The sequence below is a fragment of the Cololabis saira genome, chromosome 3, assembly GCF_033807715.1.
Source record: "Cololabis saira isolate AMF1-May2022 chromosome 3, fColSai1.1, whole genome shotgun sequence".
NCBI lineage: Eukaryota > Metazoa > Chordata > Actinopteri > Beloniformes > Belonidae > Cololabis > Cololabis saira.
The window spans coordinates 15,677,608-15,695,059 of NC_084589.1; the positions used below are offsets into that span (position 1 = coordinate 15,677,608).

At 42.1% G+C, this 17,452-nt stretch overlaps 1 protein-coding gene across 1 annotated transcript in view; it reads left to right on the forward strand.

Annotated features, from left to right (window-relative positions):
- Window positions 1-4,833: 4,833 nt before the first annotated feature.
- Window positions 4,834-17,452, forward strand: part of LOC133426015 (complement C3-like) — a 32,690-nt gene continuing 20,071 nt past the window's right edge. The window contains exons 1-18 of the mRNA XM_061716348.1: window positions 4,834-4,966; window positions 6,565-6,760; window positions 6,878-7,040; window positions 7,228-7,322; window positions 7,670-7,758; window positions 10,316-10,398; window positions 10,501-10,588; window positions 10,705-10,807; window positions 10,909-11,029; window positions 11,268-11,383; window positions 11,638-11,784; window positions 12,406-12,505; window positions 12,626-12,720; window positions 12,837-13,028; window positions 13,115-13,270; window positions 16,569-16,698; window positions 16,968-17,039; window positions 17,201-17,398. Of these exons, the coding sequence (XP_061572332.1) occupies window positions 4,887-4,966; window positions 6,565-6,760; window positions 6,878-7,040; window positions 7,228-7,322; window positions 7,670-7,758; window positions 10,316-10,398; window positions 10,501-10,588; window positions 10,705-10,807; window positions 10,909-11,029; window positions 11,268-11,383; window positions 11,638-11,784; window positions 12,406-12,505; window positions 12,626-12,720; window positions 12,837-13,028; window positions 13,115-13,270; window positions 16,569-16,698; window positions 16,968-17,039; window positions 17,201-17,398 (2,224 nt within the window). The 5' untranslated portion in view covers window positions 4,834-4,886. The remainder of the gene's footprint in view (window positions 4,967-6,564; window positions 6,761-6,877; window positions 7,041-7,227; window positions 7,323-7,669; window positions 7,759-10,315; window positions 10,399-10,500; window positions 10,589-10,704; window positions 10,808-10,908; window positions 11,030-11,267; window positions 11,384-11,637; window positions 11,785-12,405; window positions 12,506-12,625; window positions 12,721-12,836; window positions 13,029-13,114; window positions 13,271-16,568; window positions 16,699-16,967; window positions 17,040-17,200; window positions 17,399-17,452) is intronic.

The following is a 17,452-nucleotide window of genomic DNA, read 5'->3' on the forward strand; positions in this document are numbered from 1 at the left end:
AAAAATGACAACAAGAAAACTAATACACTGTTCAAAGAAAACATTACAAAAAATGTCCAATATACAAATACCATCCAGCAAGAAGTAAGAGAAAAGACTCACAGTAAAACAAATTGCCTCCATGGGGATAAGAAAATTTCCTCAAGAAATAAAAAAAATTATAATAATAATATAATAATATAATAAGTTAACACATTATTGGTCTAGTATAAGAAATCAAGTATTTTAAAATCTAATAACTGCAGTGATAATATAATAATATATAAACAGGACTGTATTTTTCATAAAAAATAAATGTTTGTGCAGTTAGTTCATCATAAATAGGTTCAGTTGATGGAAAAGTCGTATTGGTTCATCAAGGTTACGAACTCTGCAGTACTCTCCTTGTTTATGTGCATAAATATGTAAACTTATAATTTCATGTGAGCCTCTCTGAACAAGGGAAGTCAAGAAAAAAGCTGAAACACAAGGATACGGGGTTTCAAAATAAAACAGGAACCTAAACACCAAAAAACTGGGACATTAACTCCAAACCGGGATAGAACTAAGGGGAGAACATCAACATTAAACAGACCTGACTTCCTCCAATAAATGTCCTTAACGTCAAACTGTCCAAACGCTACGTGACTGAGAAGAATCCAGGCTTTCATCCATCAGCCGTCCTGGACAAATAAGTGTTTAATGTACCAGCTGAGATCACTGTGGTCCAGCAGCCTCGTAGAGCTTCATAAAAGATAAAAACATGTGGGATAAAAGTTCTTCTCTCATATACTGTAGACGTTTGGGGTTGAATGGTGCCGAAGGTTCACAGAATGACAGAGAGACTTGACTGAAGATTCCAAGCATTGACTGATCTTGTTCAGGAGGAGATTCAGTCATTCTTGATCAGATCTCTGGAGGAAGGTGTTGAACTCCAGGCTGGTTGCCAGCATCCTCAACCATGTCAGGTAAAGCGTTGGCTCTGGATTGAACATCAGCTTCAGGAATAAACCTAGGTTCCCCATCAGGAAGGACAGGTTTGATAACAGACCCAGAAGCAGGTTCAGCATCAGACAGAGCAGCCAGTTCAGTGTGAGCAGAGGGGCATGCTGGGACGCTCCACGCACCTCTGCCTCACTGCTAATTATTTACCTGCTGACATTAATTAGAGTCATGATGGTTTTACATGTTTAAATTCAGTCTCTAACTGATCAATCGGTTGTTTCTTTTTCATTAACTTTCTCATCAAAACGTAGAAAAATGCCCCTCCCCCCGGATTTAATTACATTTTTTCTCAACCCCCCTCCCACCCCATCCCGATAACACTAGGCTAAGGTTTAATAATTAGAGAGAAAAGACTGCCTTCTTTATCCTGCTCAGGGCAGCCTGCCCTCCGACATACTTTCACTATTACTCTGAAAACAAACGTTGTTCTTATTCAAATAACGGGAAACTTATTATTCAACACAAACACTGGGACTAAAAAAAAAATGTTAAAAGGCAAATACACATTTTGTCACGATGTAATGAATATAAATTATCTATCATCTCAGATGTTTGTTATTTAGCATTTTCTGGTGACCATAAATATAAAAAAAGACAAAAATTATAAGGAATTGTTTCTTTCTCACAGTTTCGAAAATAATTTGCCATTTTTCACATCCCATTCCACATAGATACCTTATATGTGAAACACACTCAAGACAAGGTCACTTAAGGAGACAGAATAGCACCTTGAACTTTGCAACAGCAGGCCGAAGAGCCTAGTCGAATGGTCTTCATTCCCAGTCCTCAAGAGCCGCTGTCCTCCACATTTTAGATGTTTTCAACATACCTGATTCAAATTAGTGTTTGTCACCAACTTGTCATCAAGTTCTACACAACTCTATTGGTGACAGTCGTTTGTATCAGGGTTGTGTTGAAACAAGGAAAAATCTAAAACCTGGCCTTCTCTCTTTAAGCAGTCGTAAAGGAACATTTCTGAAAGCAAGAAATTTATGGTCTATTTATTGCACAGGTCCTCTGTCTCAGTGTTTCCCAACCCTGGTCCTCGAGCCCCCCCCTGTCCTGCATGTTTTAGATGTTTCTAAACATGCAGGACAGGGGGCGCTCGAGGACCAGGGTTGGGAAACACTGCTCCATCTCATGTACTCAAATAGTAAGATCCGCCGGTTGCAGCAGGCTTGATCCGACTTTCCTCCCCACTTACTGTAAATACTACTGAGGACTTGTGGGTCATGATTAAACATGTGATTTACAGTAAATGAAAAGATGCAGGATACAGAGGTTGCAGGCGTTCAAAAAATAAAAAATATTCCAAAAATAGGCACTGCTGAGCAGGATTCAAGACAAAAGCCTCAATTTTTTATTTTTTTTTCTAACCTTGTCTGCACACATATTAATGATTGATACCATGCAGGTAAAAACCAAAGGCATAGATATGTGCAGTATTACTATATTTAATATATATACATACGCATACATATGCATACACATACATAAATATACACATACAAACCCAGTGTTTTTTTTTGTCTTTTTTGGGGGGGGGGGGGGGTGACAACATCCACTGCCAATCCAGGAAGCAGGAACACACGGAGGCACACGTCAAGCACTGGAAATCTGCAACAAAAACCACAAACAAAACACAAAACCGACAAAACCAACACGGAGCCGACCAAAAGACGAGCAGCAATCAACCCAAATCTCGAGATCTGATCACAGTCTGAGCTAAGCTACCGCTAACTAACCCCAAAAACTACAGAGCAAGCATGCAGGTGAACAAGCCAGTGTGTATGTCTATGTGTGTGTGTGCGTGTATGTATATGATCATGCGTGTGTATGTGTGTGTGTGTGTGTATGCATATGTGTGGCTATGTGTGTGTATGTGTGCATGCATGAATGTATGAATATGTGTATGTGTGCGTGAGTGTGTATATGTCTATGTGGCTGTGTGTGTGTGTGTGTGTGTGTGTGTGTGTGTGTGTGTGTGTGTGTGTGTGTGTGTGTGTGTGTGTGTGTGTGTGTGTGTGTCCCGACACGGGACGAAGCAGCCAGGGATCCCGCGGCAATCCCCGGCCACCCGGTCCGGGCCGGACACGCGGCCAGGAGGCCCTCACCCTCCAGGCCAACGACCCCCACCCGGCGAGGGGCCAGCCTGCCCGGAGAGACAGAGCCGCCCCGGCCGCCGACGCGGGCAGGAGCACCCGCCCCCACGAAAGTGGCCCTCCAAGACCAGAGGGGCGCCCCACCGCGGAGGCAGCGGGGGGGACCGGAGATGGGCCCGGAGAGAGGGAACCCCCCCCCCCCCCCTTTTGGGCCAGCCAAAAGCTAGGCCATTCCCATAGGCGGCGGGTGACTGAAATATTTGGTGAAGCTATATATAGGGAGGATTGTTACCCAAAACATTGTTACCCAAAAGAGTTGCGTAACAATGATTTGAGCATAATTTGACCAATATCTGCAGTACAGCGACACCGCGCCAGGATGAATTGAATCGACTCATCCTGACATAAAATAAGTAGGCCTAGCAGGATTACCGGCAGTGCAGTCTCCTCCTCCTCCCGGGTCATCGCTGCTCATATTGCCGGCTGCACCATCAGGTGAGCCGGTGTTAGACACTGGGGGGGTCGCTGACGCGATGGCTTCAGGCAGTGCAGCGGTGCAGTCGCTCTTCTCCGACTCACTGTCACATTGGCAGCAGCTTCGGCAATGTTTTGTGTCTGTTTCTCTTTTGGTTTAAAAAATGAACGTATATCCATCTTGGTCTTGACTTGGAGCGTTGTGTTGTGTTTTGAAAGGAGCGCTGCTGGATGTGCATTTGTAATTGGCGGACAAAAATGCGGATGTTTACAACAACATAATGCATTGCGGTTCTGATCACCTGAGCGGTCCACAGACCAGGGGGTTGTGACCGGCTACTTTCATTTTTTTTAACCAAAGCCTTGCTGAATTATCCCCGCATTGTCACTAGGGGAGCTGAAGCAACAACACACATTCAATATTGCAGCTTTTTATTAATATTGTGCACATATTATATCATTTTTGCAAAGTACCTGGCATTGTATTTGGGGAGGCATAGCCTTCCCTAGCCTTCATTACCTGCCACCCCTGGCCATTCCCCAGAAGCGAGACTCCTCCTTCATCCAACGCAGAATTGTCTTCGACGCCTCACGGAGAAGTACTCAAACAGAGTAATGGTGTTTCTTCATGCTGGGTCTATGCTGGCTGATCCGTTCTGTCAGACTCAGGTGAGTTCTTATCGGCATGTTGCCCGTCATGTTTTTTTTTGAAGGCTCTTGGTTTGAATCCTGCTCAGCAGTGTCTTTTACAGGACACACAACCCAGACGGCCGACCATAGGCAAAAAAAGCAGTCAGACTGAAAGTCGGCTCCCGTCTGCCCGAGTCGGTCAAAAAAAATACACCCGAACACACCAAACTGACGTCGACTGGAGCGTACGTTCTGCGCGTGCGCAAGGTTACAGATTCAGGAAAGGCTGACCAATCATTTGAAGGGGCAAAAAAGTGGAACCATTTTTTATACGTATACATGTATTTATATATGTGTATGTATTAAGTTTTTGTAGTCACCTATTACTTAGCAAGACATGAAAACAAGCTATTGATTTTTCTGCTGTTTGATCTTTCCCTGTAATGACAGATAACATTTATCTAGGGTGCACAATTTCCCAAGCACTGCTTGGAAATGTTGAGCAAATGTGTTTTTGTCTACATATCTATATCAATACAGTTTGAGGGTAAATGCGATGGCAGTGAAGTGAAGTTGGACTCGGGCGGCAGGGCGGGGGTGGGTGGTGGGGGTTACATAAAGAGAGAGGTTCACGTATAAAAGGAGGATACTGAAGAGTCTTGGTACACTGACAGCAGTTTGGAATCGGGTCCGAGGATGAGGAGGACTCTCCTGCTGCTGCTGGCCTCTCTGGCCTCTCTGGCCTCCCTGATTGTTCTTGCTGATCAATCTGACCTGTAAGTACTGAATCTCTACACAGCTAATCTACACACAACTCCTGCCTTCCCTTGCCCATTCCTCTGTGGTCAGTTGCCCTTCTTCAAGCTCAGGTCCTCTACCAGGGGCCTGGGAGTTTGAGTTCTTCGCAGTATTTGTTGCTGTTCCTAGGACTTTGCTCTTCTGGAGCGAGATCTCTGATGTCTTTTCTGGGATCTGCTGGAACTCAGAGGACACAGCTCCAAGTGCTCCACATAATATCTGCAATAGTATAGTTAGTACGTTAGGTTTAAAAAAAAATAATACAAATTTTATCCACGATTTTTTTCCCATTTTTATCACCCTGTGCTCCTCCTCCTGGACATTGCTCCCTCTACCAACCCTGGGAGGGCCCTGCACTGAGCTCAGGTCTCCTCCTTAACCTGAGGAGTGAGCAGGCCGCTTCTTTTCACCAGACAGGGTGGGGCCTCTCTGGCCGGACATAGCACGTGGAAGGATCACGTTATTCCGGCCAGATCCTCCCCACCCCATCTGGCGTCCCGGTTGGCCAGAGGGGGCATCTATAGCCCAGGACTGTGTGCATGTTTTTGCAAGTCATGGGGGGAATTAACACGCACTTCAGCGCCCACAGCATCCCCGGCGGGAATCGAACCCAGGACCTTCCTGCTGTGGGACGGCTGCACTACCAGCTGCAACACCGTGCCCCAGTACGTTAGGTTTTAAATACTGTCACTGTTTGTATCAGGGTCAGGCTAAAGAATCCCATGAACCCCAGAATGCCATGCCAGCCTGAACGTTGCAGGGATTAACATGGTCTGCATCAATCGTTTAAGGACCAGGGCATACTGATGTGAAATAAGCTACTGAAACAAGATATAATATGGACGAGAGGGCAATATAGGATATATATAATAAACATGACTAATCCTATTGTATAACTACTGTTGGTTTAACCAAGCGTTTAGTTGAAAAGATGAGGAGCTGGTGTTCACTGTGCATTTTGTGTCCCATAAGTCAAGGTAATGGCTTTTTTCAAGTGATGTCAACAAGTTGGCCAGAATTTCACTTTGTATTTGCGTGTGGATGCATTTCACAAGGTGCAGCAAAATTAGTCCACAGTCATGATGAAAGCTTTATTGATCCAGTGCTGGATCTTAATCAAAATAAACAATGGATCACTGATTGAATATAAAGTCCAGAGAACAGTTTAAAACTGTCAATTTAGCAAATATCTTTATGTAAATCAAATAAAACTTTATTTATAAAGCACCTTTCATGCATAGAATGCAGCACAATGTGCTTTACATAAAACAAATACAAACATAAAACGTATTAATGCCCTGCCCCCCTCCCCCCCTCCCCGCACACGTAAACAAACAGGCAGTAAGAATGAAGATCTCAGTCTGCAGTTGAGGATTCTCAAAAGGGTTCAAAGACACAAATAAACTAAAAGGACATGTTGGGGTTATAGCTTATATGAGTGCTGTATGCTATCCTGCTTAAAGTGGACATAAAGAAAATTGCTTGATCACAACTTGATTACAGCGCCAGATTTTGTTGTTTTCTTTTTCCTTTTTGTTTGCCAAAATTACATCAAACTTTGTAATCTTCTTTGCAGGAAAGTATTGTCTGCCCCCAACTTATTGCGGGTGGGAACAGCTGAAAACATCTTTGTGGAGTGTCAAGACTGCTCCGGAGGAAACATTAATGTCAACATCTTTGTGAAAAACCACCCAACAAAAACAAAAACCCTGGCATCGAAAACAGTGACCCTTACTAGTGCCGAACACTTCCAGGGCTTCGGAGAAATTACCGTAAATATAATACATTTCTCGTTGCTGTATTGATATTATGACCTCAAAAATATTTAGAAATCTTCTTAATGTTAATCTACTCTGAACACTGCATGTACCTCTTCATGCTGGTTTCAGATCTCGGCTGCAGACTTCAGTAAGGATCCCAACATCAAGCAGTATGTGTACTTGCAAGCTGAGTTCCCTGACCGAGTACTGGAGAAAATAGTCTTGTTGTCTTTCCAGTCTGGTTACATCTTTATACAGACAGACAAGACCCTCTACACCCCCAACAGCAAAGGTGAACGCTATGCTCCTTCAAAGCTGCAATGCATTATGCCTGTCCTTGTTAAAGTTAATTCACTAATATTCCTTCTCACTTTTACCTATATTAATCTTTACGGCCATTCAACAGTTAAATGAGTGTAAACTCAATAGCGATACCTAACTATCCTTAAATGAAGTAAACTCTTTTCTCCCTTTTTCAGTTCATTACAGGATCTTTGCACTGACGCCAGGGATGAAGCCTGTGGAAAGAGATGCTCAAGCCATTGCTGATACTTCTGTTTCCATTGAGATTGTGGTATTGTTTTTTATTCTTTAAAGGCCAAGAATTGTAATTAATATTGTGAATTACAGGTCAAAACAACCACAAACCTGACAAAAAAAGCTTATACTCTGTGAGAAATGTGTCATTGTTCGATTTAGTATTCAAATATGTCTATCTTTAAACCCTTTTGGCCGGCCTGATTTCAGGCTTTTCTGATTTCAAATGCCGTTCTTATATGACATTTACCCCCTGTACCAAGGGCTCCAGGGTAGGATGAGTTTTAAGGTGAAGACAGAAAAATATTTCAGCTAGGTGAAAGCTTATGGGGGTAAAAATGCATGGCTCATTGTTTAAATCTGTTAAATATTATACATTTTCAGACACCTCAGGACATTATCCTACCACTTGATCTAGTCTCGCTCAACTCGGGTATTTACTCTGGACACTACCAACTCAGTGACATTGTAAGGTGAGTACTTTTCTCTGCTTTTTGTAGTCCTTTTTCTATTTTGCTCTTTTTAGGTTGCTTAAAAGTTCAGTTTTAACCCTTTTTACCGTGGATAACCACAAGCCATAGGTCAGCTTTAAGCAAAGCTACAGACGCTGGAACCAGTCTGGTTGGCCAAACCCATTCATTAAGTCAAATTCTTCACGAATTGGGTCTCATACCAGTTCCATTTGAAGCCATTTCTACTGGTAAAGAACATACCAAACCAATCAAAAAGGAGCGAGGATGGGCTTTATGTGTCGACTCGTATAAAACTTCCATAGATATTTGTCTTTATATATGGCCCTGTGATAGACTGGCTACCTGTCAAGGGTGTACCCCCGCCTGTCACCTGTAATAAGCTGGGACAGGCTCTGGCAGACCCCCTGGACCTTGGACAGGATTAAACGGTTATAGAAAAGGGATGTATGGATAATTGTTTGTTGCGTATTGAGTGGCTTCCAGAAGCAGTTTCTTCTGCATTAACTGTTTACATTCTTTAGAAATCAAAATCGTCTCCAGAGAAACCAGACAAATGCATTTGTAGTACAATTTATTTTATTCCTGTTTTCCTGGTTTAAAAAACTCCATACAACTTAAACTTCAGTCTTTTGCTCAGTTCCCTGTTTTAGGAAGACATTGCTCGTTGCAACAGCATCAATTCTGACGCAGTTTTATCTGTTATTTTGTTTGTGAAAATCAACGCCAAAAGAAAAGCAATGAAGAGACTCTTGAAGCAAACGAGAGAATGATTAAATAATAGAGCAAACAATTAATCCCTGACAGTGGTGTTGAAAGTGATTTCATGTCCATTGCCCCATTGGAGGGCCATTTTAGCTAAAAATTACACAAGTTCCCTTGTGCTGCCTTAAGGTGGCATACATTTTACTGCAAAGGCAGTATATTGTATGTGCTTTCAAAAACAGCCTTTAAAGTGTCAATGACACTACAAACATATTTGTGCATATACTGCTCTCTACTAGTGTTGCATTTGGACAAAGGACCAGGGGCCTCATCTATAAAGCTTGCTTGCACACAAAAAGGGCCTGAAAGATGCGCAAGCCACCTTTTACGCAAAGGCTGGGATCTAAAAAGAAAAAACTAACCGAAAGATCTGCGTATCCCTACGGCAACCCGGACCGCTCCCGTAAGAATTTACTTAAGACACGGGGAACTGGCGACGCAGGCTGTGAGGTGGTGAAATGAAGCCAGATTCATGTGTTACTCTTAATAATGTCATCACATATCATAACATATATCAGACTTATAATAAAATAGCGCTAATCGTGTTCCTCTGTGTGTGAAGCACAGCGTCAGTCAGGACTCTGGTGCTGCTGCTGCTGCAGCCGCAGTGCCAGGACATGCCGGGAACCTCCTCTTCATCCACCGCTTTAGGACAGAAGAAATGAGGGGCTTCGTAGAGCGTTTAGGGGCTCCACGGAGCCCCTCATTTCTTCCCTAAAGGGACACAGATTTTTGTTATATATATAATGAGTTTTACACGCGCGTGAAACCTTTACGTGCAGGCGTAAGCTTAAATTAGGGTTCCGCGTTAAAACGACGTGGTGTGACGCGGTGTGACGCGGTGTGACGCGGAACCATAAATCAGCCTTGAGCAGCCCTGAGGGGAGAGGGGAGGGGAGGAGGGGGTGCGGGGCTGCCGGCCCGTTCTCGCATCGCCTTCTCACAGGGTGTCTGGATGATTTGCAATTACAGGTTGAGCCTACCGTTAGTTTTTAAACTGTAAAAAGTGGGGGGGACAAAAACATGATTTTGAAGAGACGGGGGGACATGTCCCCCCTGTTGCGCCGGGGGACTGACAGCGTTTAGCGCAGCAACAGCGTGCTACCACTCACTCGCTTTAATTATTTTATACTATTTATATACTCTTTCTACTTTTACTGTCACCACCAAATAATGTCCTGTCCTTCGCCTCATCCACAACATCTAGATCTCAGATCTCAGAAATTCAGTGGCACGTTGGCTGGACACGTCTCATCATGCGTCTCATTCATTCTGACGCCAAACAGGCTGCAGGAAGCCACTGCGCATGCTCAGCAGGCTCATCCATATGCAAATACTACTTTGCATTACGCTTTTAGGGTAAAAAGTGGGCGTGTAGAGGGCGGGATATGAGGCGGATTCAGCTGCGCAGCCTTCCAGCTGGACTGTGATTTATAAAGCGAACATTGCGTGCAAGTGCGCGTGCACATGGTTTTATTGATCCGGATTTTTTTTTGCACCCGGCATTTTCGGCTTTTGGGTGTACGTGCACTTTTAGTATGAATCCTACGCACTCCATTTTAAATGAGGCCCCAGGGCACAGATTTCAGAGGCCAAGTCAAAAGAGTGAGAAGATTTATTCCAAAGATGGGTTAAAAATGATGAACAGAAAGAGAAGTAATTTAATCATGGGAGAATAAAACCCTGGAAAATTCGACCAAAAATATTGGTAACAAATATTGGTAACACTACTCCAGTGAAAACGTGTTGTAATTTTCACATTAATATGTGAAATGCTTTATGTGTGTTTTTCTAGTCATGGACTGTGGAAGTTGGTGGCAAAGTTCCACAGCAACCCGCAGGAGAGTTTCTCAGCAGAATTCGAAGTCAAAGAATATGGTAACTCTCTTACTGAGGTTCTGATCCTAACTTGTACCACATTTAGCTTTTTATTTAACAAATGAACACAAAACAACTAAACCAAAATGTTTAATTTCCCAGTGCTTCCTAGTTTTGAGGTGAAACTGATTCCTATGAGCTCCTTCTACTATGTGGACAGTGAAGAGCTTAACATTAACATCGAAGTTGCGTAAGTGCCATGGACAACAGTTTTGGGTTTGGATATGTTTTTGCTGCCATCACATCTTAATTTGATATTTTCAGTTCATTGTGGGACTTAAACATGTTTGTCTCTTACTATTGCAGGTATCTGTTTGGAAAAGAAGTGGAAGGCACTGCCTATGTCGTATTTGGTATCATGGACAAAGATGTGAAGAGGGGCCTCCCACACTCTCTTACAAGAGTGTCGGTAAGCATGGGCATTATTTTAATTTTTCTTGTTTGAATATAGTCAACATTCATGATGTTCTCATGAACTTAGACTGACGTATCTTTATCATGTAACATAAGGTCCAGAGTGGAAAGGGAACAGTCACACTGAAGAGGGACCAGATCATACGGACCCACCCAGACATCAACCAGCTTGTGGGGAAATCAATTTATGTGTCTGTCAGTGTGTTGACAGAGAGCGGTGAGGAAAACAGAACACATACTGGTGCCTATTCAGTGCCACAGATCTTGTTTCAATCACAGTTATTTAATGTTCCAAATGGATCAAGACCGATATCAGAGTTGCTGGGGATAAAAAATGATGAAAATATGAAGTAAAAAGAACAAATACCATTCTAGCTTTTGCATGGAGAAAGAGCACGTGCTGTCCTGTTCTACTGAAGGTTCTCAGAGTACATGTACTTGTGTTTCTGTTACAGGTAGTGAGATGGTGGAGGCAGAGCTGAGAGGGATTCAAATCGTCACATCGCCCTACAGCATCTCTTTCAAAAGAACGCCCAAATATTTCAAACCAGGAATGTCATTTGATGTGGCGGTAAAGTACCATGTCATATTTCCATTGCTATATATATATATATATATATATATATATATATATATATATATATATATATATATATATATATGGATTGACATATCTATGTCTATGTATAGCTATATAGCTATATTTTAAGCTATATTTTAACTTTGATTTTAGTCTCCCCCTGCGTCCCTGTATTTTAAATCCATCCATTCATTGGGTTCAAGGAGATTGGTGGGTGAAGTCTACTCATTTTTCATTAATGGCAGGTTGAAGTCCTTAATCCTGATGAGAGTCCAGCAGAAGGTATTCCAGTGGTGGTTGAACCTGGTAATGTGAGGGGCTCAACTGCAGCCAACGGCATCGCAAGACTCACCATCAATACAGCAGCACTGCAGGACAGACTGCCAATCACTGTAAGCTAACTTAAAATCAGAATCAGAAAAAAGGTTTATAGCAAAGTTTGTTAAACACACACAAGGAATGTGTTGTGGTGATTGGTGCAATACAATACAAGAGCAAATATATAAGAGGAAAAGTACAAGCAAAAATGTACAACATGAGGTTTTCAAAGTGCCGGATATGAGTCTGTGCAAAAGTGACTTAGGATGTGCGTTAATGTAACGCATAAGGTCAGGATTGGAGTCTTTATGTGAACGTAACGTAGAGTGGGATGGGGGGGCAGTCCGTGGTAGACGGGGGAGAGGGGGGACCGGGGCCTTGTTGATGAACATAAGAACATAAGATGAGCATTAATGAGCATTTATATGCTGGCTAATAAAAAAAGGCAAGGGGGTAAGGGGTACTCTTTGAACAGGTATAAAGCAGAAAAAAATAATTATAATTTAATAATTAATTAATTAAGTATTTTGGAATTGAATTGACAAATATAAGTTAAATGTTTTAAAAAATGTAAGAATTATACAAAACCCTACCTGATTTAAAAGCTTGACTCAAAAGCACATGCCCACAATGTTAACACGTGTTTGCTTAATTTTAATTAATTGAACGTAATTTTATTGTGCATTTTGTTGCAGGCAAAAACAGAGGATTCTAGGATTTTAGTTAATAGACAAGCAAAAGCCACTATGGAAGCTGTCCCGTACACAACAGTCAGCAATAGTTACATTCACATCGGTAAGTGACGTCCTGAAACGACAGAGAAGCACCTACTGTGGTGGCCGCAGTCAAAAGCATATCATTCACTCAATTATTGAAGGATTAACAAAATTTTACAACTTCGCTTCATATTTGCAGGTGTGGATACAGCTGAGCTGAAATTAGGAGACAACCTGAAAATATACCTCAACCTCAACAAGCAGCCAAATACACCCAAAGACATCACGTATCTGGTGAGAGCACCCGTGCGAGCATTCATACACATAACTATGTTTATTGTCCTCTGTGGCCTCTGCCGTTACATGTGTTTATATTTGGTAAGTAACAATGTGCAAATCTGTGTCCCTAGATCTCGAGTAGAGGTCAGCTGGTGAAATTTGGACGATACAAAACACAAGGCCAAGTACTGATTTCCCTGATAGTTCCCATCACCAAAGAGATGCTGCCATCATTCCGCATCATAGCCTACTATCACCCAACTTCTGATGAAGTGGTTTCAGACTCCGTTTGGGTGGATGTCAAAGATACATGCATGGGCACGGTGAGACACATTACAATATAGTAGCAGTCCAGGTGCAGAGATATTATTCACATCCGTGACATTACTAACCTTTACTTCAAATGCAGCTGACGCTGGAACCAACGAGAGGCGATGCATTTTATGAGCCTCGTAGGATGTTTGGTCTTAGAGTCAAAGGAAATCCACTCTCCTCAGTGGGACTCGTGGCCGTTGACAAAGGAGTCTATGTCCTGAACAACAAGCACCGCCTCACACAGAAAAAGGTGAGTTAGTGATCTGTATCAAATGTACATCTGCACTTTTAAGTATTTAGAACAATGAAACATAAAAAAATAATAAAACTACAAATTCAAACGTTAATCAAATACTCAACGTGATACATTTAATATGAAAAAGGACGCACACACTAAATACTTGGTTCTTACTAGGTCTTAAACTTGGATAAATAAAACCGGAAAGACAAATTTACAAGACTTGAATTGAAAATTCCTGAGAAAAACTGGAGATGTTTGGCCATAACGCACAGTAGACCATCCGGAGACAGACTAACAAAACTCAGCACATATACATACCATTTGCATGGTGACAGAGCGGTGATGATTTAGGCTTGTGGCTTTATGGCCATGGAGCCTTGGGCGCTTTATCGCCACTGAATCAAATGTGAGCCCATCTTTCAAACACCTAAAGCTTGGGCAATTTTTTTGCAGTACGAAAGGACAATGTCCCCAAGCACACCACCAAATCTAAATCAGAATAGCTGGAAAAGAACGGAATCAAGGTGTCACCATGGTCAAGTCAAACTGCAGACCTCCACCTGATTGAAATGAGATGCACATTAAAGGGGACCTATTATGGCATTTAATGTCTATTTTAAACAGGCCTTGAATGTCTTAAAAACAAGCTTTTGATTGTTTTTTCTACGTTAATTAGAAATTCAGCCTCTGGGCCATATCTTGATTTTTACCGCTTCTAACCTCCTTCTCTATGAGTGATTCTGAGGGGAGGGGAGGCTATGATAATGAGGCTCTGCGCTGATTGGCTGCCTGAATGACGTGTATCAGGGGAGGGCACAAAGCCTCTCCGGGCTGAAGAGCAGCCGGCTGCGTACACTATTAAACCGTGTCCCATGCGATGCGAGCGTCAGCGACAAAATCAATTCCATTGCTTTATTTTTTTTGTATTGGACTATCCTAACTGGCCGCGAGTTTAACGGTTTCAGTGTGGACTGAGAGCGTCCGATGTCACGAGTTCGACGCGATAGTCGGACGCTCGTGTTACCTAACGGGTAACACCGGAGCTAAGCTAAATACTTAGCCCATGCAAAGATCATACTTGTAGACAAATATAAATAACCGAAAATTAACGTCACTTACCTCTAACTCGTGTGCAGGTGCCGGGTCCGTACTGTTGGTACTGATCCTTTTATGAGGGCAAGTGTCGATGCAAAACCTAATTTTTACTGTCCCTCGTTGTTGAAACAGCCACACGATACACTTATATGCTTTAAAACAATGGCGGAAGCTTCGGGCGGCGGAGTTAGTTGTGGGCGTAGTTTCATCAGCGGAGGCCGACCTCTGGAAATCACTCCCGTCGTGACTCACGACGGGAGGAGAATCTGAACGGCTCGTAGAAGTCACATGACACTGGATGGCTAATTCGGGCGGGGTGTACAGACACTGCAGAATTTGGTTGCTTTCCTCCTTCTCTGAGTTGGCAGGGTGAGACCACTTTATATATGTTAAAGCAAGAAAAAACATGTTTTTCATAATAGGTCCCCTTTAAAGAATGTCCAAAAATCTCAATGAACCATAAAGACAAGGGGCCGACATTCATCCACAATGATGCTAGGGACCAATGCTGCCTTATAGAGTATATAATGCTGGTGGTTTTACAATATCTTGAATTATAATTAATTTTACACACTGCTTCTACATTTTTGCCAGGTTTTGTTAAATAGATAATAAAACGTGGCTGGTGAGTAGGGGAGAGCGGGGTGAATTGAGCCAGTTTTTACTTAAGGCATCTTTAAAGTGAGGGCATGACAGTAATGTCTCCAACTAAAATATGTACATATATTTCAGGATGTGGTGCATCCATGGTAATAATCACTTTTGATCTAAAATTAACTGTTTTCAAAATATGACTTTTCAAAAAAAAGTGGTCTCTTCGCTCAACTTGCCCCTGGTGAGGGGTAGGTTGAGCCTAGGGAGAGGATAAGTTGAGCCACAGGGGGGTAAATTGTGCCACTGATTATGTTGAAGTAAAACTTAACATTTTCACCTCATTTAATGCCATATCAAAGCAAGACAAATTCAACACCAAATGACTCCTTAAATGTTTTATTGTTAACAATGAAGAAAAAAATGAACTTCAAGGCTACTACTCAACATCCCACTTGTCAATGCTGCACGGGAATACGAACATCTTCTCCCTTCTGGCTGTTCCCCCATTATTATAAATGTACACTTAGACTAACCTGCTTTTTCGTCTCTCATCCAGCTTGCAGGGACATCAAGGCCATTTCTTCGAGCTAACTCAAATGCCAGTTCACGACATTTCATGGCACTTAGACCGTGAAACATTGCAGCTAGATTTTTTATATGGTCTGCAAGCTCTGTCTCAATTTCTTCACTGAAGACTTGATTGGCATGTCCTGTTCTCTTATAGCCTGTTCTTTTCACTTCTCCTAGTTGTTTCATATCCATGTATCTCTTTAAAGTCATCCTGTTGATCTTCATGTCCCTTGCCACCTGACGAATGGACTTCCAATTCTGTACCTCTGCCACTGCTCTGTCCAAATCCACAAGAGGAGTTGAAGCCCTGTCTGTCTTCCGTTTATAGTGGCGTGGCATGATGGTTTCTGGTCTAAATATTCAAAATGTCACATCCTTTCGGTGATACAATGTAAGAATGCAATGTACATATTACAGTAACATAATACTTTAATAATAATAATAAGTGGGTGAAGTTGAGCCACTGACTGGCTCAACATCCCCCAGGCCTTTTGGCTAAAATTACCCCACCCCTGCCATTTTAACAAACTTGTATCATCCAGCAGTTTAGAGCTACCATCATGCTAAAAGTATAGCCTCATATTATAACTTTCTAATCCACTAACACATATGTGAGATTTGTTCAAACTTGTCTTTAATTGTTCAGACGCAAGAATCACGACTCCTTGAACATGAAAAATTCACTTTGAATGGCAAAAAACAGTTTTTTGAACTTAAATATGCTTACCACTTACTCGATCAGCATCACAGGGTGAGTACAATGGATGACTCTTCAAACACATGTGGTCATGTGACCAAATTTGTCTATGGTTGTTCATAAACAAGGGGTGGCTCAACTTCCCCACAGGCTCAAATCACCCCGTTCTCCCCTACAAGTCGTGTTATTGTTCAACTGGGTTTGTATTTACTCAGTTTCATGACTAGATAATTTTTTAGTGACTTATCACCTAAAATATAGTCCCTTTTTTACACAACTCTAAATAATTTAGTTAGTTTGACTTAAAAACTGTAACCAAAAGCTCTACCTGTTTGTTATTCCACCCTACAGGTGTGGGACATTGTGGAGCGATACGACACAGGCTGCACACCTGGTGGAGGGAATAACAGTATGAGTGTTTTCAAGGATGCTGGGCTCATATTTGAGACCAGCACAGCTTTAGGAACTACTTACAGACAAGGTGACAATGTTATGATGATGTTATATTTTATGTTGTCTATATAACAGTCTAATTCCACCAACAGCTCAAGGATGAAGTAAATTAACGAGGTCTCTGTTTTGGCTTTGTTACTTTCCATTTTCATATTGGCTCCTTGATCCTGGATTTGATCTCTTATCTTTTAGGGCTCTTTAACATTTGGTTGGACTCTTAAAAATGTAATTGTTTTGCAACTCTAGATAAAAATAAATTCACTGGTTTTAAAGACATTATCTGTGTATCCTTTTCAGAACTGAAATGTGAGCAGCCGCCTCCCAGGTCAAAACGAGGTACAACCATAATGGATGTCAGAACCACATTAGGTAAGAGGCTATGCTGGCTGAGCCACTCAATAACCAAAGACCTGCTGATTATCACCGTTTTTCCCTCCATCTAACTGGAAACTCAGTTTCTCTTGTGATATTACTATAATTAATTTTACTCTATTAAGACATTCTACTTTAATCATCCCCTTCCTTTCCAGTGAGTAACTATACAGACGAACTGGAACGTGAATGTTGTTTGGATGGCATGAAGGATATCCCGGTTTCCTACACCTGTGAACAGCGCAGCGAGTACATTGTAGATGGAAAAAAATGTGCAGAGGCCTTCCTGCACTGCTGCAAAGAGATGGAAACCCAGATAAGAGAGAAGAAAGACGAAAACCTCCAACTGGCTCGAAGTATGACTCAGAAAGGAGGGCTGGAGACTGTTCAAACGCATATTGGTTGCAATA